This window comes from Triturus cristatus, chromosome 5_2 (assembly GCF_964204655.1).
Source record: "Triturus cristatus chromosome 5_2, aTriCri1.1, whole genome shotgun sequence".
NCBI lineage: Eukaryota > Metazoa > Chordata > Amphibia > Caudata > Salamandridae > Triturus > Triturus cristatus.
Window position 1 is genome coordinate 392,604,254 of NC_140588.1, and position 26,131 is coordinate 392,630,384.

The following is a 26,131-nucleotide window of genomic DNA, read 5'->3' on the forward strand; positions in this document are numbered from 1 at the left end:
ACTTAATGCTGAATGATCAAGGTTGTTGTGGGATGCGTCCAGGCATCGCATATCTTGTCACTGTAAGTTCCAGGATTACTTGTATGCAAGTATTGTTTCCACGTACCCGCACAGTCAGGGAGGCGCCTTTATGACCTTCGCTGAATGTTTCCTTTATACAGTTTGATACTCTGAGCCGATTGAAAGCCATGCTTTTACAGAAAGATGTGCCCTTTACCTCGGCCCGAGAGACTTTTGATCTCCAGGTTGTAAGGTCCTCAGCTGAGATACAGGCACTTGTACAAACTAACTGCCCTTTCCATTTTGGAGAAATGGTACAGCGTATCTTTAACATGTCTGACACGAAGGGTATAGTACACCTATTTAAGATCATAGGTTCTGGACTGTTAAACACCTTTCAGGCAGTCTTCGGAGTGATTCCAGCCTTCATACACTCTGTATTCTGAAGCATTTTCTGAGGACTTCTGCTAATACTGCTACTGGTAGTGGGAATCCTGATTTTAAATTTTCTGCTACGCAATGGACGTCCCAGTCACCAAGGAGATGGAAAAAACAGTCTTGGAGGGATTACCATAATCGTATGATACTCCATCTGGACAGACCTCAACTTCGGGAACTAAGCGAGTCTTGGTTCCTATCATTTCGACCAGTCTGGATTGACTGTGTTTTGCCTGTGTCCCTCTTCTATTCTGCGGACTAGAATGCGTGTTGGACCTCTGTCTGACACTTCCGTTGGTTGCGCCAACGGATGTGGATGCATTGCTGGACCTGTTAACGGCCCATGTACTGCAGTGTCCTCGGCTTATTCCCATGTTCATGTCTGCATTCTTGGAACCACCACGGGATGCTTCAGCTGGATCGGATACTGGCTCCTCTACAGGTATACAGGCTCTGGATATTTCAAAGTCTTCCCCAACATCTGCCGTGGGAACTGAAGATCATCACCTTTGCTCGATTTACTTGATTTGTGAGGTGTTACAGGGACCGTCGTCTGCAATGGCAAGCAGCAGTGATGTTGCGTCTCCAGCACGGGAGACACAAACATTTTTCCGTGTGTGCTGGGAAGAATTTGTTTTTTTCCAAAACAACCAAAATTGGAATTTTAAACAGACTCCTTTTTAATGCTGTTCTCTTGCTGAGCACCATGGCTTTCAGACATTCTCAGTGGCTCAAGCCATATATATATGAACATATTTTAATGGACTTTGAGGATCTTTAACATGTATAAAGGACCTTTTTAGCATTTTGTTTTTCTCTTAAACATTTTTGAAAATATTTTTTAAATGTTTTTTTATGCTTGAATCAGAAGGACATTTCCCTTTTTAGTATGTCGCCTGGTCGGATGAGGAGTGGGTGTTATGTTTCATAGGGTACCCCAATAAAGGCCCAAGTATTCTTCTAGACTTTCACCTACATTTACCGTACTATTACTCTATATAACGGGTTTTGGTATTGACATTTTACCTAGTCAAGCGCTGCATAACATTTTGTATGGATTTCCCCAAAAACTAGCCTCATTAATTATGCATGAAGATCCTCAATCACAGCAGGATTACCATGTTCTGCATAAAAACTATGTATAAGGGTCATCCGTTCTGTCATCCTTGACCGACATGACACAGCTAGGTAGAATCCCCGGAGGGTACCTTTTGGGTATATATACAACACATCTTTGCCAAGGCAAGGAGAGTAGAAAAGACTTCCATGCCGACACACTGACGCAAGACGATGAGGTTCCTGCACGCAGACAATCCAGCTCGCAGTGGTCTTATATTCCTCGTGGGGTGTCCATCTCGAGACCAAGACAGGGTCGCACAGTCTCTCACTTCAGTTAATGGGATTGGCTTCAGCCTAGGGTGATTCTTGGCACTACACCTACATACATGCTAGGTACACTTAAGTGCATCTAGTTAGGGTTGCATCATAGAAGTACGCATTATTATTGTTATATATTTATATACCTGCCTATATTAATTGTTTTAGCACTATGGTAGAAATCTACCATCCTTTTACTCTGTTGGTGCTTATAATTTATTTCTGTTTCTGTCTTGAATGATTTACTCTAGAATGATTCTGGTTCAATAAAAGCTTATTGAAAACGTCCCCTCTGTTTATTCTGTGTATCTCGCTGAGACATAGTCAGCACGAGTGACTGTGCGAAAAGTACTGTACTGTTTCCACAATCCCTGATGAGCCAGATTTGTCATGATCGATAGTTGCCAAGAACTATTCTCTCCTTGGTAAGAGGAGTTTACAGTGCAACTGTGAGCTAGCTGGTATACAGGCAAACATACCCGTGGGGGGTGTCTGGAATCAGTCTGGACACCAATCCCACAGTCTATGTTGTCAAAACTCGCAGATCCTATATAGGTTTATAGGAACTACACAACAGACCCTTTGTTAAATTGTTCTCAGCAGCCACATACAGTACTGGAGTTTGGGGCACCAGGGATAACGGTTATATTCAGACACAACAGAATAAGTTCCTTAAGAGACTTTTAGCCGTACCCCATTCTACATTGAAAACCATCATCCATAGAGAACCGAGAAAATTTGTATCATACAAGTATATTAGAAATGAAACTACTTATTATCCAGTATTAGGGTATCATTCATAGATTAACGCAAAACCAAAGGAAATGATGGACGGAGTGTTGAACATTGCAAGCACTCACCCCCAGTCAACTGATCTGGGTTTAATCCATCACCGTTCTTTAGCCCACTCTGCCACCCCAGTTCAGACATGGCCATATGCAAATCAGTCTGACCCTGTGCCTCATGGGAACAGTCCAGCCCGAACTGCCAAGCCATGTCTTCCCTGGACCGGAAACAAGCTTCCTAGGACCGGTTTCTGGCATTTCAGCCGTCTTCAGCCAGGCTTGCTTGAACCCAATGAGCCAATGAGCTATCACCACCCTCTAGAACCTTCCTGGAAGGAGCTCTAGTCCCTGAGATTTTCGTAAGCACAGTGCTAAGTAGTTGTATCACTGAGAGACCCAAGAGAGACCTTCCAGGGGAGGTGGGTGGGCTGCATGTGAATCTATGAAAGATAGCAATACTGGATAACTGCAGTTACAGGTAAGTGACGTGTTCCTTATCCAGTATTAGGGAATCTTTCATAGATTCACATGCCCGAATCAGAATAGTAAGCAATGATGAGCACATTTCAAAAGGTACAGTATATAACTTTTCACCAGATAACATATCGGTGTGAAAATAGAAAGTACCAAAAAGCAATGACATAGCAGAAGCATAAAACACAGTAGAGAAATGTGCCTATAGAAGAAAGGATGGTGGGATGAAAGGAAGAGCTCACCTCTAATTAAATAGATAACGGAGCACCGCTTGACCCACTGCAGCGTCTTTCATGAGTTCCGTATCCAGGCAGTAATGCATGGTAAACGTATGCGGCGTTTTCCATGTTGCCGCTCTGCAAATGTCCGCAATGGGCACACCTGCAAAAAGTGCCATTGAAGTAGAGATTGCCCTTGTGGAATGGGCTCGAACTGTGGAGAGCAGGGGCTGCCCCGCTTGCTGGTGACAAAAAGTAATAGCTGCGGAGATCCAGTGAGAGATACTTTGCTTAGTGAGTGGGAGACCTTTCCTGGGTCGACTGTAAGCCACAAAGAGTTGGTTGGATTTGCGGAACGTCTTTGTCTTATCAATGTAGAATTTCAGGCAGTGTTTAAGGTCCAAAGAATGCAGAGTTTTTTCTGCCACTGTTTCAGGATTTGGAAAGAAGGAGCACAACACAATAGGCTCATTGAGATGGAAGTTCGACGGAACCTTAGGGATAAACTTCGGATTTGTGCGAAGTATGACCCTGTCGTGTTTGAATTGAAGGAAAGGGTCTTGGATTGAGAAAGCATGAAGTTCACTCACTCGCCTTGCCGAGGTAAGGGCTAGAAGTAGCGCCGTTTTCCAGGAGAGATACTTGAGATCCGCTCTGTGTATTGGCTCAAAAGGGTGTTTCATAAGTTGAGCCAGAACCGGGTTGAGTTGCCATGCAGGAGGTAAAGCCTTTACCGGAGGAAATGTTCTAAACAGGCCTTTAAGGAATTGTTTAATCAACCGATGAGACCACAGAGAAGGGCCTGCAGAGGATCTCCTTAAACTGGATATTGCTGCCAGATGGACTTTAATGGAGGCATGAGCGAGGCCAGATTTTGCCAGATGAAGAAGGTAAGGTAGTATTTACTCTGGAGAGGATGAAAGAGGGTGTATTTTGTTTGAATTGCACCAGATACTGAACCTCTTCCATTTTAAGGAATATGTTTTGGTAGTACTATCTGCTCGAGCCCGAGCCAGAACTGCTCTACAGTCCAGAGGGATGTCTAGACCCTGGAACTCTCTGAACTCAGGAGCCAAGCTGATCTGAGAGATGCTGGATCCGGATGCTGTACTTGTTGGTGGTTCATAGTGAGGAGAGGGAAACTGTTTCAACAGGATCGGCGGTTCCAGGGAGAGACGGTGAAGCTCCGTGAACCAGTGCTGGCGTGGCCAAGCTGGAGCTATCCGGATGAGCGTGCAGGGTTCCGCTTTCAATTTCCTGAGCACCCTGGGAATCAGGGGAATTGGTGGAAAAGCAAAGACGTTGCACCATGCGATCGAAAACGCATTCCCTAGAGATCCCTTCTGGGGATGCCAGCTTGCGAAGTGTTGGCATTTGGCGTTCTGCTGGGTAGCGAAGAGGTCCAGAAGAGGGGTGCCACATTGAGAGAATATGCGGTTGAGGGTCCGCTGATTCAACTCCCACTCGTGACATGCTGTCCGTTGTCTGCTCAAAGTGTCGGCCAGAACGTTGTGTGTTCCTGGAACATACTCTGCTCGAAGAGAAATGTTGTGAAGGAGCAGCCAGTTCCAGATTTTTTGCGACTCGTGAGAGAGTGTTAGAGAACGAGTGCCTCCCTGCTTGTTTAAATAGTGTATAGTCGTGGTGTTGTCTAGTCCGTGCAAGAACTAGAGAATTTCTGATTTGCGGCAGGAATGCCTAAAGAGCGAGATGCACTGCTCGGAGCTCCAGAAGATTTATGTGGAGTTTTCTTTCGGAAAGGGACCATTTGCCGCTGATCTGGAGTTTTTGGAGGAAGGCTCCCAAACCTTCCAGGGACACATCCATTGTGATGGTATGTGGAAAAGCCGGAAGCAAGAATGGCAAACCTTGAGAAAGGTTCTGAGGGCAAATCCACCACCATAGAGCCTTTTTCCATCAGAGGGGTCACATGGATGACATTGTCGAATGACCCCGTACATTGGACCCATTGAGCTGAAAGCGCTTCTTGAAGAGGTCGCATGTGAAGGCGACAGTGTGGAACTAGTAGGATGCAGGAAGACATCATCCCGAGCAGGGATTTGAAAAGGCGCACAGTAAGAGTCTTTTTGGAGCGTATGCGAAGCGCCAAGGAAAGAAGTTTCTTTTCGCTCCTGTGAAGGAAACACTTTCTTTTGAAGCGTGTCGAGAGTAGCACCCAGGAAAGTTATGCGCTGGAAAGGCTGTAGGTCGGACTTGTCCTGATTGAGAGTAAGCCCCAAACAATCGAAAAGCCTTAAACAGGCGTCGGAAGACCTGGACGCGCCTTCTAGAGAGGGTGCTTTGACGAGCCAGTCGTCCAGATATGGAAAGACTTGATGGTGTTGTTGTCGGAGATGTGCAGCCACCGGAGAAAGGCATTTTGTAAAAATGTGTGGCGCTGATTTGAGTCCGAACGGCAGGACACGAAATTGGTAATGCCTGCCCGCTGCTGCGAATCTCAGAATTTTTTTGTGGTTGCGGTGGATCGCAATGTGAAAATAGACGTCCTGAAGGTCTAAAGACACCATGTAGTCGTCCGCATTGAGTAGATGTAGCAATTCCTGGATGGTAATCATACAAAACGGTTGCTTTTTCAAGAATTTGTTGAGACTTCAAGTCTAATATCGGTCTCCATTTTATCTCCTTTTCTCGTATTAGGAAAAATCGGGAGTAAAATCCCTTCCCCCTTTGACGTAGAGGAACTCTCTCTATAGCTCCTTTCTGGAGCATAAGAGAAAGTTCCAGAAGCAGAGCACGCAGATTTTTGTGAAGCATAGGACGGGGAGGAATTTGAATGAATTCTAGTGAATGTTTGAATTGAACCAGTTGCAGTACCCAACGGTCCGTTGTTAGTTGCTTCCAATTTTTTAGAAAGTCGTAAATTCTCCCTCCAACCTTGGAGGTCAGAGAGCAGTTGGAGACCGGCGGTAGTGGGAAGTCCTTGTCGCAGAGAAGAGTCTTTCTGTCTGCCACCTTTGCCACGAAAGGAAGATTTTGTGTAGGTGGATTGCTGTTGATGTTGCTGGTATTGAGGCTGATATTGCTGCGTGGAAGAGAAGGAAGATCGGTGTTGGTAATCACCCCTGGTAGACGCTTGACCTCTCCCCCTTGAGCCACGAAAAGATGGGTTCTTGAATTGGAGGGTACCCAAAGTCCTAGCCGTGTCGGTATCCTTTTTAATACCTTGCAGAGCTTCGTCGATGTGTATCCCAAAAAGAAGCTGACCATCGTATGTCATGTCCAAAACTTTCGTTTGGACCACCTATCGGAATGAAGACGCCTTCAAACAACCCTGGCGCCGTAGTACAGCTGCGCCCGCGAGTTGGTGAAATCCAGTAGAGGCGATATCGCACAGTCTATAATCTTCGATGCAGACCACTCGCCCTCCAGCAAGATTTTCTTTGCCTCTTCCTTTGAGTCCTCTGGCAAGGCCGCAAGGTATGGAGCAATATCTGCCCACATCTGCCTGTTATAACGTCCTAACCGTGCCAAGGAATTGGATGCACGCACCGTTAATGCAGACCTGGACGAGAAGAGTTTGGCAATATTGTCCAGCCGTCTACCCTCTTTGTCTGGAGGAGCGGTCAGCAGAGCGGAAGGATTTTTTGATTTCCGCTGAGCAGCTTGGGTAATGACCGAGTCCGGTTTAGGATGGCCGGTCAGGCAAGCCGGAGCAGTATCTGGAGCCCTATATTTCTTATCCAGACGAGGCAATACTGGAGGCACTGAGGAAGGGTTCTGCATGATTTTAACACCCAGATCCCATATATAGTCTATAATAGGGATAGATCAAACTGATTTCTTATGTGGCTCTTTAAAATCATAGAGGAAGCAATCCTGTTGGTGTGAGGGCATAGGTATTTGAAAGTGCTGCGCCGCTCTTTCCACTATGTTGTGAAAACCTCCAAAGTCCTCCAGAAGCGAGTCAGCTGTGGTGGGCACGGGAGAAGCTGGACAGGGAAGTATGTAATCGTCCCACTCGTCACAAGTAGACTGGGAATCCTGAAGTTCCCCTTCTTCATGTTGTTCCTCCTCCTCATCGTCGTCTGAGGAAAGTGGAGGTGGTGATGTGACAGGCTCAGACTGTAAGCTTAACGGAGGAGGTTGCGGTCTTGGTGGCAGAGACACAACCGAAAGTGGAGACGTTGCAGATGTTGGAAATCTCTGCTTATAGTCCGAAATGAGAAACTGTTGGTCAGAGACCAGGGATGCAGGCAAACAAACCATGGGAGTTGGAGGTGGATGGCATTCTTCAGGAGAAACCTCCCGATCTTCCTGTCCTTGATCATCATAGTCCGAACTGTCCTGGTACTTATCTTTTAGTTGCGATGGGCTTGTCGCTGGTCTGAACATACTGCCATCATCAGAGTCTTCTTCCTCCAAAAGATGTGCTGGAGGCAAGAGCTAGACTCTACTAGGGGTGGTCAGGGCCGGCGTTAACGTACGTTTCGTGATTTTTACGTGCACATACGTACTTTGTAGGTCAGTATCTGCTGTCGTCGACGGTCCCGTCGACGGCAAAGTCGTCGACGGTGAAGCGCCGAAGGGTACCATTTTAGATTTAGGTCCCGTCGTCAGAGCCGTCGTCGATGAAGGTTTCGTCGACTGAGTCCTCGTCGACGATGATGTAGATGTCCACGGGACAGTCTTCGTCGACGCCGTTGTCAGCGATCGCAGCGTTGACAGCAGTTTGGACGTCGACGATTTCTTTTTAATTTTAAGCGTCAACGAGACAGACCTACCGGCCGTCAACGATGGAGTGGTCGTCGTCGACGTGGATAGTGAATGAGACGCGACAGAAGTTGAAACTGTCGTCGTCGACGTCCCATTCAAGGCCGTCGATGGAGATTTCCTCGTCGTCGAAACCCTCATCGACGAGGCTGTCATCGACGGGGTGGAGGAGGGTTTTTTTGAAGGCATGAAGAGCTTCCGGAGGAGAAACCTTTGCTGGAAGAGTCTTAGGAAGGCCCTCTGAAGACTTTTTATGCGCCTTCTTTTGAGATGGCTGCGATGAAGGGCCCGGAGAAGCCACCCTTGGTCTTTTCTGAGAGGACTGTGAAGATATGGACGAGCCCTCACTTTCCTCAGAAGACCGCACTGTATCTTTGTCTTTAAGCCTCTGCAGCCAAATTAAGAGGCGTCCCTCCCTATCTTTGAGGGTCTTGGTGGAAAAGGTATGACATACCTTACAATCCTTTGAAGAGTGGTTCGGATAAAGGCAGTAGAGACAGTCTTTGTGTTAATCGTCCACATGAAGTCTCTTTTTTTCCACAGGAAGCACAATACCTAAAAGGCCCTTTTTTCGGAGTATCTGCTATGAAGAACTTCACCCAGAAGATGGAAATTTGAAGAAAGAAACACTGGTAATCCAGAAACAAGGAATGCTGAGCAGAGCTCAGAGGAGACTCCCTTAGCACGACGTGCAGTAGAAAATCTGAGGGACTAGAACTCCTTCCAGGAAGGTTCTAGAGGGTGGTGATAGCTGATTGGTTACTCTCCAAGTTTGGTCCTTTTTTTCAAAAGGACAAGGATATGTTACTAAGGTGAGGCCTTTGGCCTATTACTCTATATATCTAGTGAGACATTACTTTATTTATGTACCAGGGACTCACATCCCGACGACGGGGAATGATTCAGGCATGTGAATCTATGAAGGATACCAATACTGGATAACCGCAGTATCTGAAAGAAACACGTTAGTTAGATTCCTCACCTTAGAATATCCCCAGGCGTCAGGCTGGATCCGGAAAGATTTTTGTAGCAATACCCCTTGCGCGTCGGTAGGCGTCGTCTGCGGCTCCGCGTCCGTCGTCGGCGTCGTGCGCCGGAATGACGTCGTCGGAGTACTTAGACGCCGCCCTAGCACCCTGACGTCAGTTCTTCTTTTTTCCGCGCCAGTAAGCGCCGATCCGGGAAGAGCTTACCCCTAGTAATTTTTGACTAACTTTTTTGACTTCTTTTGGTCTATCGACTCGACTCTGGTGCTGGTAGGATGCCTGGTTTCAAAGCCTGTGACGCCTGTCATCGCCTGATGTCGGTGACAGATCACCATCGCCGGTGCCTTTATTGCCTGGGGGCCGACCATGACGCGGAGTCGTGCCTCGATTGCCAGGCCTTGACGTCGAAAGCTAGGCGGGAGTGGTCCCGTAAGCTTCTCGAGCTTAGGCACTCTGCTCCGCGCCGCTCTCGGTCCCGGTCCAGGAGGAGGTCCAAGGACCGATCGCGGAGCCGCAGCCATAGTCATCGCTCGTTAGGGTCTTCGGGTAAGTCGAAGCACTCCAAGAAGTCCAAGAGACGACCTCACTCTTCGGACTCCCCTCGCCGGTCGAGCGACTCGGCTGAGGGTCAGGGTGGTCCCACCCCCGCAGCTCCGTCGGAGCCGCAGGAGCCGCGTCCGTCCCCATACCCGCCGGTCCCTGGGACTGACGCGACACCGGCAGAGGTCAGTGCCTTCCTCTCGGCCATGAGAGGCCTGGCTTCGCCGTCGACGCCTGTAGGCGCGCCTTCCGGCCCCGCAGGTTCGACTGTGTAACCTCGCGTGCCGGCGGCTCCGGTGCAGTTGACGGCCCCGACGCCACAGGTCCCCGAGGGATCCAGACCTGGATCTCGGTCGGCGCCGGGCGACCTCACGACGCCTCCTCCGCCGACACCGGTTCCACCTCCGGCGCCGTCTCCGGACGACGCCGTTCCCCGGTTTAGGCCCTGTCCGGACCAGACGCCGGCACGGCGCCGTCCGGCGCCACACCCGACGTCTATGGATGACCGTTTCATCTACCGTCAGGCTCCGATCGTTCCTCCTGTTTATCAGGAATCGGATGACGGGGGCGACTGGGAGGGGTCTGAGGACCCTATGGCCCTCCAGGGTCAACTTTCACAGGACTGGGCAGACGAACTGGGGAATGCCAGCGGTCTGGATACCTCCCCGGACGCTGGTTTCATCTCTCCTCCAACTGTGGCCTCGGAGGAGGGGGCAGCCTTTTCAGTGGTGCTGCGCAAGGCGGCCGAAGCCCTAGGGCTGGAGTTGCCTGCTGTGGCCGGGAGGATTAACGTCCTCACAGAGGTCCTTCAACCGACAGCAAGCTCCACTGAGCCTCTGCTGCAGTTTAATGAGGCCCTCATAGATGTTCTGCAGGGCACTTGGTCCAAGCCCTCCACAGTTCCTCCTGTGTACCAGAATGTTGCTGGGCGCCACCGCCCTGCCCCGCCCCGGGGCTACCCCAGTTTCCTCTCCCAACACCCCACCCCCGAGAGTCTGGTTATCCAGGCCTCAACCTCCCAATCCTCCTTCCCGTCCGCTCCTCCGGATCGGGAATCCAAGAGGTTGGAACAGTTTGGCAAGAAACTGTTCTCGTCCCTGAGTTTGGGGCTGCGGTCTTTAAATACCGCTTGCCTTTTGGACCGTTATTCCCACTATCTGTGGAATACGGTGGAGGACGTGCTGCCCTTGTGCCCGGTGGAGGACCGGGCACGACTCGCTCAAGCACTTGCTGACGGTCGAGATTCAGCACGGCACGCCATAAGGTGTGGACTTGACACCACGGACTCGCTGGGTCGGGCGATTTCCACCACGGTGGCGCTTTGGCGTCACGCCTGGCTGAGGTCCACGTCATTTTCGGGGGATGTCCAGAGTTCCCTCATGGACATGCCCCTTGATGGCACTCGCCTTTTTGGTGAGAAGGCGGACAGTGCGCTGGCTCGGTTCAAGGACTCCCGGGCCAAGGCCATGTCCTTGGGTCTATCGGCCCGCGGCCGCAAACTTCCGCCTTTCGTCCCTTTCGTGGCCAAGGAAGGGGCACCTCCTCACGTCCGCCCAGCCACCGGCCGCAGAACCAACCTGCACGCGGTCGCGGACGTGGATTCCGCCGAGGCGGTACTGGAGGTCAACGTGCCGGTCAGTCCACATCCACCCCGGCAGCATCTGCCTCAAAGCCCTCCTAGTCCGAGCTTTCAGGCCCATTCAACGCCAGTGGGCGGCAGAGTTCGCCATCACCTGCTCCACTGGCGCTCCATCACGTCAGACAGGTGGGTGCTGCAAATCGTCCGAAGGGGCTACTCCCTCCCCTTCGAGACGACCCCTCCAGCCATGCCGCCGCTGAACCACCGTATGTCGGGGGATCATTTGCATCTTCTACGAGAGGAAGTTTCGGCCCTCTTGGCCAAAGAGGCCGTCGAGCGCGTTCCTGGTCCAGAAGTAGGTCGTGTTTGTTATTCCCACTACTTTCTGGGTCCCAAGAAGGGCAAAGGGGGCCTACGCCCGATCTTGGACCTCAGGAGCGTGAACACCTTCCTCCGGAAGGACCGGTTCAAGATGCTCACTTTAGCTCAGGTTCTGGCTGCCCTAGACCCTGGAGACTGGATGGTAGCGTTGGACTTGCAGGACGTTTATTTCCACATCCCCGTCCTGCCTGCCCACCGGCGTTACCTGCGGTTCACGGTGGGTCAGGAGCACTTTCAGTTCACCGTGCTCCCCTTCGGCCTCACCAGTGCCCCTCGGGTGTTCACGAAAGTGATGGCGGTGGTCGCAGCTCATCTGCGCCGATCAGGGGTTCCAGTCTTCCCCTATCTCGACGACTGGCTGTTGAAGGCGGGCTCGCCCCAGCAAGTCGTCTCCCACCTCCAGACTACGGCCGACCTGCACTCGCTGGGGTTCTCCATCAATGTGCCGAAGTCACACCTGAGTCCCTCCCAGAAGCTCCTTTTCATTGGGGCGGTTCTCGATTCGGCGCAGTTCCGGGTCTATCCGCCGGAACAGCGGGTCCGGGACATTCAGGCCCTGATTTCCATCTTCCGGCCTCTGTCCTGGGTTTCGGTCAGGTTGGTGCTGCGGCTTCTGGGGCTGATGGCCTCCTGCATCCTGTTGGTACCTCACGCCAGGTGGCAGATGTGCGCTCTGCAGTGGGACCTGAAGTTTCAGTAGGCCCAGCATCGTGGCAACCTGTCCGACCATGTCTTGATCTTAAACTCTGCTATTCCTTGGCGAAAAAGATCCCTCCTGTTGGACTGAGAGCCCATTCCACCCGGGCCACAGCGGCGACAACTGCCCTGGGACGGGGAGTCCCCTTGCAGGACATCTGTCAGGCGGCGACGTGGGCTTCACTGCACACGTTCGCCAAGCACTATTGCCTGGACTGCCAAGTCCAGAGAGATGGCCGCTTTGGCCGTTCTGTTCTCCAGGACTTTCTGGTGTGATCTTGGTTCGCAGACCCACCTCCGGGGTTGGTATTGCTGGGGTATCTATTCTAAGGTGAGGAATCTAACTAACGTGTTTCTTTCAGATGAACAAGTTACTTACCTTCGATAACCATGTATCTGTAATAAACATTAGTTAGATTCCTCACCGACCCACCCAGCCTCCCCGTTCTGCGAACCGACATCTAGGGTTAAGGTTCTCCCTTTCAGGGCCCTAGCTTTTTGGCACCTGTGTCGGTCTCTTGCATGGCTCAGCGTCCCTGGCGCGGAAAGCTATGTACAAGAACTGACGTCAGTGCGCGAGGGCGGCGTCTAAGTACTCCGTCATTACGACGCCGACGACTGATGCGGAGCCGCAGACGACGCCTACCGACGCGCAAGGGGTATTGCTACAAAAATCTTTCCGGATCCAGCCTGACGCCTGGAGATATTCTAAGGTGAGGAATCTAACTAACTAATGTTTCTTACAGATACATCGTTACCGAAGGTAAGTATCTTGTTCTACAGGTAAGTAACGCGTTCCTTTTATTGTATTTAGTGTGGTCTAAAGAAGAGACGCATTTCACAGAACCATCATGAAAGACTGTCTAGGACTTGACCAGGCACATACAATTCCATGGTTAATGTATATTAGAAACATCTTAAGGGGGCATGGCCAGAGAGAGAGGGATCCCTGGATACATCCGAAGAGCATAATTGGCTACTCCAAAAAGGATCTTAAGAAGTGTGTTCTTAATGCGTGCCAACAGAGAAGGAAGCTGCTTGACCAAAGCAAAGCAAATGTGGTAAGGTATATGGCTTTGAATGACTAGGATGGATGGCAATTATATATCAAGTTGGTTCGTAATACCTACCACAGATATCGCCTAACTCGCTTTCGCTTCCTTATTATCCATCACTTGGTATAATTAGCAAAGAGTGAAGGGCTTTGATCCGAAAATGCCCCAGCGATGATAAATTTGAACAGTTGACTCCGCACAAAGCAGTTTTTTGTAGTTTTTACCTGTCACATAGGAGGAATTAAAATCCAATCTCTTCAATTAAAAAAATATATATGCAGTGTGTGGCTTTCTGGTACCTACTTGAATTAAAGGATGAGACTGTATGCCATTATTTAGTAACCTTTTTATTCATTAAGGTGTTTGGCTAGTGTAGAAAATGAAATGACTTAGTGGTTGTACTGTACTAATTAAGCACAGTTTTGCTGGAAGTATGTGAATACTTTGTTTTTTATTCAGGAACTTTATACTGCATTTTGTACAGAGTTTTTATAACCTGTTGTAGATTATTTTATTGGTCAGACCGTATATTTTATTGATATGAATTCTTTTTTCAGTTAAATGCATATTTTAAAGTATTGTTGTGAGCTTTTTATGGTTTACCTTGCTATAAACCGAATAAAGTCTTTCTATTTGAACTAGCAATCAAGTCATTTGAAATAATACACCTGAAGCAGAGCTCTAAATATCACCTAAAGAGTTAACGTCACCACTTACTTTTTCATGATCCTCAAAATTATTTGCATTGGAATTTTTATTTTTTAATCTGCCATTATTTATCTATATTAGAAGTTATAACATAGAAGTACTCTTTCTACTCTGTGTAATCTAAAATTGTTTGTCCTTTTTATCTATCAGAGTGAAAAGCATTTACAGTTTTGAACTCGAAGGATCCAAAGTTTTGGTGTCTGCATCAACCGATGGGTTCATAAAAATGTGGAAGCTTGAGCTGGACAAAGTAAGTATTAGACTAGTTGATAATTTTGCCCATTAAATGTGTAGTTCCGCTCTTGTTGATATTTATCTTAGCAAATAATGGAATTATGTATGTGCTCAGGATGCGACAGCTGTGCATCCTTCCATTACTATGTGCTACATTTAAATGCACTTTTGCTGGTTTTTCATTGCCATATCTCATAACATCAAAACAAAAAATAAATTGAGACAAGCCTAGGTGCTTGAATATTATTTTACATCACAATTTTATTGCATATATTCTAAGATTTTCTGATATGCTAAGGCATTTTGAATCTCCCAACTGGTAAATTGTTTTAATACTATATTTAAAATTAAAATGTCTGCTTAACACCTGGAATAATTGCTTAAGAAAACATTAATTCATGGGCAGTTTTACTCCGATATGAATGCCAAATTTCACAACTTCATAAAGAGCAAAATTTTCAATTTGTTATTTTTAGAATGGAAATAAAAGGCTGCAACTTTTTTTAGAATTGTCGGGTTCAGTCTGTTTGGATAATAACCTATTGGTTTGCAAAAGTATCTATTTATTTTGGCATCATGTGCAATGTTATATATTTAGTTGCCTTACTAGAGCCGATGTAAGTATGGACGTGTCTGCTGGGACCACATTAACTTTCTGTGGTTGCCCAGCCACCAGAAAATCTCTGCCGCTACTAGCAATCCAAGACCCACAAAAACATCTGCAGGATATATAATGGGATATAACCTGCTATTTTCTAAGAGTCGACATTTATATGATCCCTTAACTGGTTTCTGAACTTCATTAAACTGGACTGTGTCCTCAACCGGACATTGATTGACTTAGAACAACCCCGGGTGTACATAAGATTATTCTTGCTGCAGACATTGTTCTCTGGGTGGTGAATGTTTGTAATTAGCTATATAGGTGCTCCTTTTTAGGTCTCGCAGACCTAGCGCTGGAGCGTGCATGCGCTCCTTGCTCTGTGAGGAATATTGTGATCGATTCGGAAGGGGACTTGAAGCCCTGCCCCTTCTTCCCATTGGCTTGCGTCATAGTTCAGGCTGAACGCTGGCTTTCTATTGTGAAGGAGGCTTTTTAGTCCCTCCTTGTTACCGCCCTGTCTCCTTTTGGCCCTGCCCACCCGGACTAGATCGTTTACTCGCGCCGTTATCCAGTGCCCTTTAATTACTGGGTAGGTACTCTTTTTGCTGGTTACATTTTTGTCCCAGACAGCAGTAGCAGCAGGGAGGGGGCGCTTAGCTCACATTCATTTTCTGTTGAACGACTTTTTGTCCTTGTGTTCCTTGTGTATATATTGCAAATGCAGAGTCATTTTTTCAACCCAACTCCTTTGTTTTTACTCTGCGCCGCTCATCCACCTCTATTTATTTACTGTAATAACATTCTGGGTAATTTTGGTCAGTGTATCTTTAAACATGCGCGCACTCGTCCACCTATATTTAATTCAGTAACATTCATGCAGCTGTTGATTGTAGACGCTGTTCAATAGCTGTCGCGTTTTTGGCGGTGATGCAGTACAAGTATAAACATAACAGGCGGTCACAGGAAATGAGTTTGCATCCCTCAACTTATTTCACCAGGGAGTGCGAGGAGCAGGGAGGCTTAATTGGCTACTATGCTGACGGGCTGGACTTCTCCTGGTGGCAGCCCCATCCTGGAGCTCTCTCTTCGCCCGATACCAGGTGATGCGTGGCCGCACATCGGGGAAAGCTGCGCTCGCAATGGTGCTCCACGGGGAGTGCCTGGGGCAGGGAGGCCGCATAGTTTATGCAGACATGAGCTAGACTTCGCTTGGTGGCAGCCGTCTATGGAGCTCTCTCTACACCCGATACTGGGTGATACACTGCCAGGGAGCGGGGAGAGCTGAGCTCGCCATGAAGCTCTGCAGGTTCCAGCTGCTGGGCCATTGTGGCTGCTGCCCCGGGTAAAATAAACTAGGCCCTTGCTCGCCTCTTACTTCTCTTCCGGTCGAAAAACTCCCCATACTCCTTTTTAGGTCTCGCCTACGCAGTGCGCATGCACTGCATAGGAGACCTTTAGCCGTCGTGCAGCTCTTTTTACAAAGCACATACTCGTGCTTGTGGCGGCATACGCCTTGCAGGAGTGTGCAGCGGTGTGCCACAAGCAAGAGTATGTGCTTTGTAAAAAGAGCATACTGCTCTCTCCATCGCGCGGCCTCGCTCTCCCGCTGCAGCGCGAGGCGAGCGCGCGCTTGTTGGGGGTTGAGATTGTTTCGAACTTGTTTCTTAAGCGGTTGGGCGTGTTTCCCCGTAGGGCGGCTGCCGCTGGTCTGCGTATTCAGCCCTCGTTCAGGGATCCCAATAGGCGGGAGAACAGCAGGGGCTCCTGTGCGCTTCTTAATCCCTGCAGCTGCACGGCAGCCAAGACCTGCTCGAACTGAAGAGCTGGCAGAACTGAAATAACGGCTTTGCTGTCGGGTAGGAAATGACGAGCTCAGAGCAAGTTGAGACCTAGGTTGCCTCTTCGTTGTAAAACGGGGATTCTTTCCCGTGCCCAACAACCCCTTCTTTATATTGTGCCTACTACGTCTCCCTTTGCTATTGGTTTAACTATGTAGAGTGCTCTTTTAATTTAGTGTCAGCCTCAGGGCAGATTTCCCCTTGCCCAGATAAAAAAAATCGAAATCTTAAATTACATTCCAGGTCCTTAAACGCCTATTAATCCTCTCTGGAGTGTGTATATAAAGGATCACCTGTCAACATGATTTACATTCAGGCACATAAAACTGCCCAAAAATTTATTGGTGATTCTAAATATTCATGTATTTACTACTTTGTTCGAGGCATGTGGGCTGCTGAATTCATATCTGTGCATAGATCGCCACCTAGTGTTGGGTCCGGATGTTTGCACGTTGTTGTCCTGGAAGAGTCTTCGAAGTATCCTGAGATAGGTGACTCCTCCCCTGGACCACAGTGCGCATGGGCATCCTCTCCATCCTCAGCTTGATTTTTTCCGCCATTGGGTTCGGATGTGCTTATCTTGACTCAAGTTAGGAAAAACTTTTTTCAGGCCAAAAGGCCTTTAGTTCGCGTCGGTACTGTTCCCGATCGGTATCGACAGTTACTTGTTAGTTTACTGACTTCAGCAACAACTTTTTCGCATCGTATCCGACCATCGACCCTACATCGACGATGGAATCGAGGACACCATTCAAGCGGTGTCCTGTTTGCAATGCGAAATATCCCCATGTCGACGTCCACCCGGTGTGCAACAAATGCCTTTCACCGGATCACGACGAATCCACATGTATGGCCTGTGCCCGATTCCGATCCAAGAAGACTCTCCGGAATCGACGAGCGGCGAGACTTGAAGCGCAGCAAGCGGCACCGGCCCCGACCAACATCTTCAGCGCCGAGGACGAAGATGTGGAAGGCGTGGAGAACCTTCCCTCCAGCCCTGCTTCCGAACACGATTCCGGATCGGAAGACGTCGAAGAACAACTCTTTCACAGAGAAGAAGCCGACACTGAGGTAGGAGACTATGATGAGGCCTTAGGGGCCGAAGAAAGTAGCTCCGGTGACGAGCAAGGCCTACCCGTACAAACGGAGGATGCCCCAGTGCGTCAGTCAATGGCTCCGGTCGAGGGATCGCCTTCGGGCCTTACCCAAGACCTATCCCACAGTTCTTCGGCCCCGCCATCTGGCCCGGCCTCGGACATTCAGAGACAGCCATTAGTGCCCAAAATGACTGGTTTCCCTTCCTCGAGAACGAAACCGAAAGTCGTATCGGTTACACAGAAACCAAAACTGAAAGTGACACTGGTCGGATCGAAGCCCTCTACACCTTCGACGCCAGCCAAACCCGTCGACACCGACCGCACCAAACGGGACTTCGGTGCCGAACTCGCAGCAGCCGACGTCGGCGCCGACACACGGAAAAACGCCATCGGTACCGCCAAGCTGCCTCGGCCCCCGGCACCGAAACACTCTGCTCCGGCCACAAAGGTCAAAATGGCCGCTACATCGATCCGAAAGCAGCACCGAAAGACCAATCATCGACGTCCTCGACAGTTACTACCTCTCCTCGACTCGATGACCCCGTGGCCCCGAAGAAGTCCACGCCTGCCTCTGCAGAACCGCTCGGCGCCAAAGAACCGCCGGCGTTCCAGGTTCGACAAGTTGCAGCGTCCTTGCAACGCATCAAAGAAAAGGCAACCCTCCAGAACCCGTCGGGCTCCGAGCCGAAGAAAGCTCCAAAAGCTTCTCCAGCAATTCCCAACATCACTTTTGGACTGCCACCATCCACGGCACCCAAATTATTTGAAATCAGGACACGTGTGACCCAAACTAGGATCACACCTGCTGAACGTTCTCCTACGGAGACGTCACCGTCCCACATCATCGATGCCGACACCGGCAGACTTATGCTCCAGAAGCGGAGAATTTCTTCCGAGCAGCCTTTGGACTCCTACCGGATCCCGTTAAAGAAAAAGCTGCCAGCGCACTCGGAACCAGTTCTTTACGAACGTCTCCATACCTCTTACCTAGATCCACAGCCCTTCTCTCCGACACCCTCCGAAACCGATGCTTTCGAGGACTACATGGGTGACGATGTCCCCTACCCCAGAGAGATGGACCCTGAAGGCCAACAAGACCCTGACCAGGCTTGGGATGACCCTGTAGACCCGGGTGCGCCTATGGATACACAGGACACGCAGCTATATGGCGCAAAAACGTCTCCCACAGAGGACACTGCCGCGTTCAACGCCCTCATTGAACGTGCTGCGGCCAATCATGGTGTACAAGTCCACTCTGACACCATAGAGGACGATTTTCTAATGGATACTTTCGCATCCTCAGAAAGGAATATCAAAACTCTACCCATGCTGAAAGGTGTCCTTAAACCAGCAAAGGACATTTTCAAAGAACCCACTAGGGCAAGAGTAATAAACCCCAGGATCGTCAAAATATATAGGTCGGCGCCTGTGGACCCTACGTACATTAGAGGACAGTTGCCTCTAGATTCCATTGTAGTCGCCAATGCTCGCAAAAGGGCGCACTCACAGACTACCAGCGAAGCTCCTCCCCCGGACAAGGAGTCCAAGGTGCTAGAGACCTCCGGCAAACGGGTTGCAGCACAGGCAGCTAATATATGGCGTATTGCCAATACCCAGGCGCTCCTAGCTCGCTACGATCGCGCCCACTATGACACATTAGAAACCCTACTCCAACATCTCCCTGACCAATACAAAGAGAGAGCGGAGATCCTCATCAGGGAGGGACAACTCCTCACAAACTCATCCATTAAGTGTGCACTGGATGCCGCAGATACAGCTGCTAGAGCCATAAATACCAGCGTCATGTTACGACGACACGCCTGGCTACGAATCTCCGGATTCAAACCTGAGGTTCAAAATAACATCCTCAATCAGCCGGTCAACCCCGACTACTTGTTCGGACCAGAGGTTGACACCACCCTAGAAAAAATTAAAAAGGACACAGACACTGCAAAGTCCATGGGGGCTCTCCAAACACAGTCCTTTCGGAGTGGCTCCTTTCGTCGCCCCGGTAATAGAGGAGCAGGTAGAGGACAGGGGTCACAGCAAACCTTCAATAAGGGCAACACACAAAGTACTTACGATAAAAACACCCGGGGTGGATATCGTGGCTCCAGCACAAAGGGTAGAGGACGCGGATACGGCAATACCAGGTCCTCCACCAAGAACAAACAGTGACGCCCTCTCCCTTCCTCCCGACCACACAACACCTGTCGGGGGAAGGCTACAAAGGTTCCTGTCCACGTGGAACTCCATCACCACGGACAGGTGGGTCAAAGATATTATCAAACACGGTTACTGCCTAGAATTAACCTCCACTCCACCCACCATACCACCAAAACACCGTCCTATGTCCTCAGAGCACTTAGCGCTATTACAGCAGGAAGTGCTAAGTATGCTGGAAAAAGGCGCAATAGAGGTCGTGCCCGTCCGTGAGCAAGGTACGGGGATGTACTCCCTGTACTTCCTTCTTAATCCCAAAGAAGGACGGGTCACTCAGACCTATACTAGACCTGAGACCCCTCAACCAATACATTCTCTCAGAGCATTTCCACATGCTCACCCTACAACAAGTCCTCCCGCTGCTCAAACAGGGAGACTTCCTGGCCACACTGGACCTCAAAGATGCGTATTTCCACATACCCATTCACCCCTCACACAGAAAATATCTCAGGTTCACTATTCAGGGGCAGCACTACCAATTCAAAGTCCTTCCCTTCGGCGTGACAACAGCACCCAGAGTTTTCACAAAGTGCCTAGCTACTGTGGCTGCACATCTACGGAGGCAACACATACACGTCTACCCTTACCTGGACGACTGGCTTGTTCAGGCAAAGTCAGCCCAGCAATGTGCCAGCCACATGTCCCGCACCATTCACCTCCTTCACAGTCTGGGTTTCTCACTAAATTACCCGAAATCACATCTCCAACCTGCACACGTACAACAGTACCTAGGTGCGACCATAGACACTCTGGCAGCCACAGCTCAGCCAAATTTAGTGAGAATCAACAGCATGCAAATGCTGATTTCCAAGTTCAAACCCCAACACTCCCTTCCCGTGCGAGTGTTCATGCAGCTGATAGGCATGATGGCCTCCTGCATTTTCATAGTCCCACACGCGAGACTACATATGCGCCCGCTTCAGGAGTGCGTAGCACGTCAATGGAATCAGGCTCCAGGACAACTAAAAGACCTAGTGTTGGTGAGCGGTCGGGCATACAACTCTCTGCATTGGTGGAATCCACAAAACCTTTGCAAGGGCCGACCGTTCCAAGAGCCTGTTCCACAAATAATACTGACAGCGGACGCGTCTCTCCAGGGATGGGGAGCTCATGTACTCAGTTACACAGTGCAGGGACTATGGACAATACAACAAAAGAAGATGCACATCAACCTTCTAGAACTGATGGCAATCTTCCTGGCAATGAAAGCATTCAAAGTACACTTGTGCAGCAAAGTCGTGTTGATCCGGACGGACAACATGACTGCCATGTACTATATACAGAAGCAGGGAGGAACACACTCTCCACAGTTGTCTCATCTGGCTCAGAGCATGTGGAAGTGGGCCATTCAGAGGAACATATTCCTCATGGCGGAACACCTCCCCGGCAAGGACAACCAGATGGCGGATCTGCTCAGCAGACACAGCCACCAGATGCACGAGTGGGAGCTACATCCGTCAGTACTCCAACCGTACTTCCAACAGTGGGGTCACCCAGAAATAGACCTATTCGCCACAAGCGAAAACGCAAAATGCCAAAGCTTTGCCGCCAGGTTCCCACATCCGCAGTCGCAGGGCAATGCGATATGGATGAACTGGTCCGGCAGATTTGCGTACGCTTTTCCCCAGCACCATTGATACCGCTGGTGGCACGCAAACTCAGACAACACTCCCTGACACTCGTCCTAGTTGCTCCAACATGGGCACGCCAACCATGGTACACCACCTTTCTCGAACTTTCTGTGGTGCCGCATCAAAGGCTGCGGATCAAACCCGCGCATTTGACGCAGAACCATGGAGAGATTCAGCACCCAGATCCGCAACAGCTGAACCTCGCAATCTGGCTCCTGAAGTCCTAGAGTTTGGCTACCTAAACCTGCCACCTGACTGTATGGACATCATTAAGGAAGCTAGAAGACCCACTACCAGAGCTTGCTATGCAGCCAAATGGAAAAGGTTCGTCATTTATTGCAATAATAATGACATTAACCCGCTAGACGCATCCATCCAAAACATAATTTGTTACCTCTTACACCTATACCGATGCAATCTGGCGTACACCTCTATACGTGTCCATTTGACCGCAATATCAGCCTATCTCCAGAACAGGCAGCACCTCTCTTTATTCAGAGTGCCTGCCATCAAAGCATTTTTGGAAGGACTCAAACGAGTAATTCCTCCAAGCCACCCACCAGCTCCAATGTGGAACCTCAACTTGGTCCTCACACGCCTGATGGGTCCACCCTTTGAACCTCTACACTCATGCGAGATTCAATTCCTCACCTGGAAAGTAGCTTTCCTAGTAGCAATCACTTCTTTGAGAAGAGTTAGTGAACTCCAGGCACTAACCGTTCAAGAGCCATTCATACAGGTTCACGCCAACAGGGTCGTACTACGTACCAACCCCAAATTCATGCCCAAGGTAATCTCGCAGTTCCACATGAATCAAACCATTGAACTGCCTGTTTTCTTTCAAAACCCACAAACTGTCGCAGAAAGAGCACTCCATACACTAGATGTAAATAGAGCCCTCATGTACTATATAGACAGGACTAAAGTCTTTAGGAAAACAAAACAACTTTTCGTTGCCTTTGCCCCACACCACAAAGGTAACGCCATCTCCAAAGCAGGTATAGCCAGATGGATCGTTAAATGTATTCAAATTTGCTATCAAAAAGCTAAACGCACATTAACGATTCCCCCACGAGCCCACTCAACACGTAAGTTAGGGGCCTCCATGGCTTTCCTGGGAAACATTCCTTTGCATGATATATGTAGAGCAGCCACCTGGTCCACTACACATACCTTTACCAAACACTATTGTGTAGATGTGCAATCAAAACAGCAGGCAGCTGTAGGACAGGCTGTTCTCAAAACTCTTTTTCAGACCGCTGCAGCTGGCACTGGTAGCCGCCGCTAATGGGAGGTACTGCTATGTATTCTATGCACAGATATGAATTCAGCAGCCCACATGCCTCGAACTGAATATGCTACTTACCAGTATGCATCTGTTCTTGGCATGTAGGGCTGCTGACATTCATATCGCCCACCCTCCTCCCCGGCGCCTGTAGCAGCTGCAGCTCTCTGAATTGCTGTATAGCATTGTCATCACTTTCTGTATCTACTCCATCACTGCCACAATGGCGAAAAACAATCTGAGGATGGAGAGGATGCCCATGCGCACTGTGGTCCAGGGGAGGAGTCACCTATCTCAGGATACTTCGAAGACTCTTCCAGGACAACAACGTGCAAACATCCGGACCCAACACTAGGCGGCGATCTATGCACAGATATGAATGTCAGCAGCCCTACATGCCAAGAACAGATGCATACTGGTAAGTAGCATATTCATACTAAATCGTCTCCCTATACTTAACGAAATCACTACATTGTCAGGGTTTAAAATGAGAGGGGAAGAGGATGTGGCGTAACTTTGGAGCTGGTGGAGCAGTCTCACATTGGCTCAACATCCTGGGATTTTTGGCAAACCACTTATTCCCACTGTGAATATACAATAAATGGATGTGTCTTGGTGTAATGTAACTGGTGTTCCTGTAAAGCCCTCCAGTACCTTCTGGTCGAACTTGCGATATATAAAACTGCAAACAACATTAAAGTGACCCTCCAACTTCCTGGCGTAGAGCAACATAGATTGTAACATTATTTACGTTTGTAGTGTCTATTTTTGCCATCTAGGGTGTTACATGCACCCTGGCTGTAACTGCAATATCGAATGCATGATCTTTAAACTTTCCTCTCTCTGCTCCGTGATTTTACTGACCTAATTTTTAGGTCTCGCCTGACCCAGCGCATGCGCTGGTCTGGCGAGACTTATTGAGAGGGCTCCAAAAAGTGCTACCAGGCCAGCCTAGAGCCACAGTGCATGTGCGCCGCGCTTTACCGCGATTACTTTCACTGCCGCACGGCCGCTTTGATGTTTGATCGTGATCGCGATCACTTTCACTTTCGCGGCCGCTTTGATGTTTGATCGTGATCGATCACTTTCACGGCCGCTTTGCATAGCCAATAGGTCTCGCTTTTGGGACCTTATAAGTATTTAGTTAGGCAACTGTTGCATGGCTAAACACTTCTAAGGTCCCAAAAGCGAGACCTATTGGCTATGCCAATGCTTGTTCCAATTTTGGAACGTCTGAGAATAAATATATTTAAGGAAAGTGGTTTATTTTAGGTGGCTCTTCGCCTCTTCCGGAACATCTCGGCCCCTCTCCCCGCCACTGACCGCGCGCTGCTCCTGCTTTAAAATATTTTTGTGGCTCGTGACCCCATGCACCCTGGCAGCCTTGTTAAAGACCGCATCTGGGACAATTAGACTTGGCCTGAGAGTCCACATAGCGACCGGACCCCTGTTCCCCCCTGGGGCTCCCTTGGGCTGTAAATAGCTGCACGGTGAGCTGGGTCTGGCGATTTCCCCCAAGGTGGCGCTTCGGCGTCACGCCTGGCTGAGGTCCACGTCATTTTACAGCAAGGGGAGGGGTGTGCGGCGCTAGAACCTCCACCTGAGACATTTAACCCCCACACATCGTAGCAGCTCTTCGGCGGTAGGCGTGACCAGCTGAAATAGGTGAATTACGTCTGGATAAAGGTAATATGTTTAAGCCTGGTACAGTCCCCGAAAATTTCAGTAGAATAGTTGCAAATGGTTTCTGGTGCCCCCACTGGTATTCAAATATTGCACCCAATGTGTCCTGCGGGAAGAAAGATACGAGTAATGTAGTAAATCCGAGACCAATGAACGGTTCCAAGATGTAGCTAGAATATCTTTCAGGTCAGTACATTATTTGCCCAAAAACCCACCTGGCTCCAGAAGAAACCATTTGTTGCTGGCCAACTGGAATGTCCGCCATGACTTCTGTAAAACGTCTTGTAAAAACATATTTGACGCGTTTTTCTTCCAGAACAGCTTTCGTTGGAAGTTTTCTAAAGCCTGGCCATGTTTGAAACAATGAAGTCGGGCAGGTATACAGGACAGAACAAGAGAACTACAGCAGCGAGAGGGGGTGGATGCACTTGTTGGAGAAGGATACTTCAACGGGCGAGAGGCGGGCGAGATTTGCAAAGCAGAACTTTTTTTAAAAAGGAAAATATTTGAGAAACTTCTTGTCAGGCTCTCCAAATCCCTGTCCTCAGGGCTGTGCCGATGCTCAATGGGGTCCCACCTCTGAATCGACCCAAGTCTGGCGCATGTGTATCTACACAGACTTTTGGGGCAATTGAGCAGGGGAAGGAAGGGATGGGGACTGCGGGGAGGGAGACCTGTGGATAGAAACAATGTGACGACCTAGTTGCTATGCCTATTCTCTCCCTCTAACTCCCTTTTTTCCCCACCAACCCCCTCTACTTCACTCCTCCTACCTGTAAAGAAAAAGAAGTGTGGACCTGAGCACATCCAAAGATAAACGAAAGTAGCGCCTTAGGAGGCAAGCCAAGTGAAACCAGTGTCCAGTCACCTGGTGTCGATTTCAGCGTCTCTTCCTCCTCTATGCGCTTTTGTTCCCGAGTTGAGGCATAAAACAATCAAAACTACAACAGCAAAGAACACGTTCCACAATAAGGTATATGGCCAGGAACCCTCATGCAAATTTTCTGCCCAAAAGAGAGCTTTGTGCCTGTGAGCGCTCTCAATCACTGTCAATGCCACCAATAGTAATACCAGCATGTTGATTCTCACACACCCATTCCGTTATGGCTGAATAATGTTTTAGTTGAAGGAACAATAGCCCCTCCTCACATGCTTAGCGTATAACTCGTGATGCTGTTTTCTTGTTTCTCCATTAAAGTACACACCCACATGTCATACCCAAGCTGCAAATCGCGGGCGCAATACCCTCTCTGCATAAAAACCGAGCCTGGTTTTTTCCAACAGAGAGAATGCTGCCCAAGCGCCTCTACGGGCGACAACTCTCCTCTGCAGGAGACCGCCTCGAGGGCGCGTCTCTCCCAACAGAGGAGTTAGCGTGACCAGGGACGTCCGTCACCGGTCCGATTCAAGAATATGGCGGTTCCAGGATTTTTACATCCAGGACCCACTTACCGCCTCTAGGAGTAGCCGGGGCTTCAATCTGCGCGGGAACAGATATCGGGTACGAATAATCGGCAGCGCCGCCCGGGGCTCGAGCAGCTTTAGTTCCTGCTTCCTGCTCCGCCTCC

At 49.3% G+C, this 26,131-nt stretch overlaps 1 protein-coding gene across 2 annotated transcripts in view; it reads left to right on the top strand.

Moving 5' to 3' along the window:
• The window catches only part of PAK1IP1 (PAK1 interacting protein 1), a 137,526-nt gene that overhangs the window by 80,041 nt on the left and 31,354 nt on the right, over positions 1-26,131 (top strand). For both annotated transcript variants that reach the window (XM_085607265.1, XM_085607264.1), the window contains exon 8: positions 14,119-14,218. In XM_085607265.1, coding sequence (XP_085463391.1) covers positions 14,119-14,218 — 100 coding nt within the window. The remainder of the gene's footprint in view (positions 1-14,118; positions 14,219-26,131) is intronic.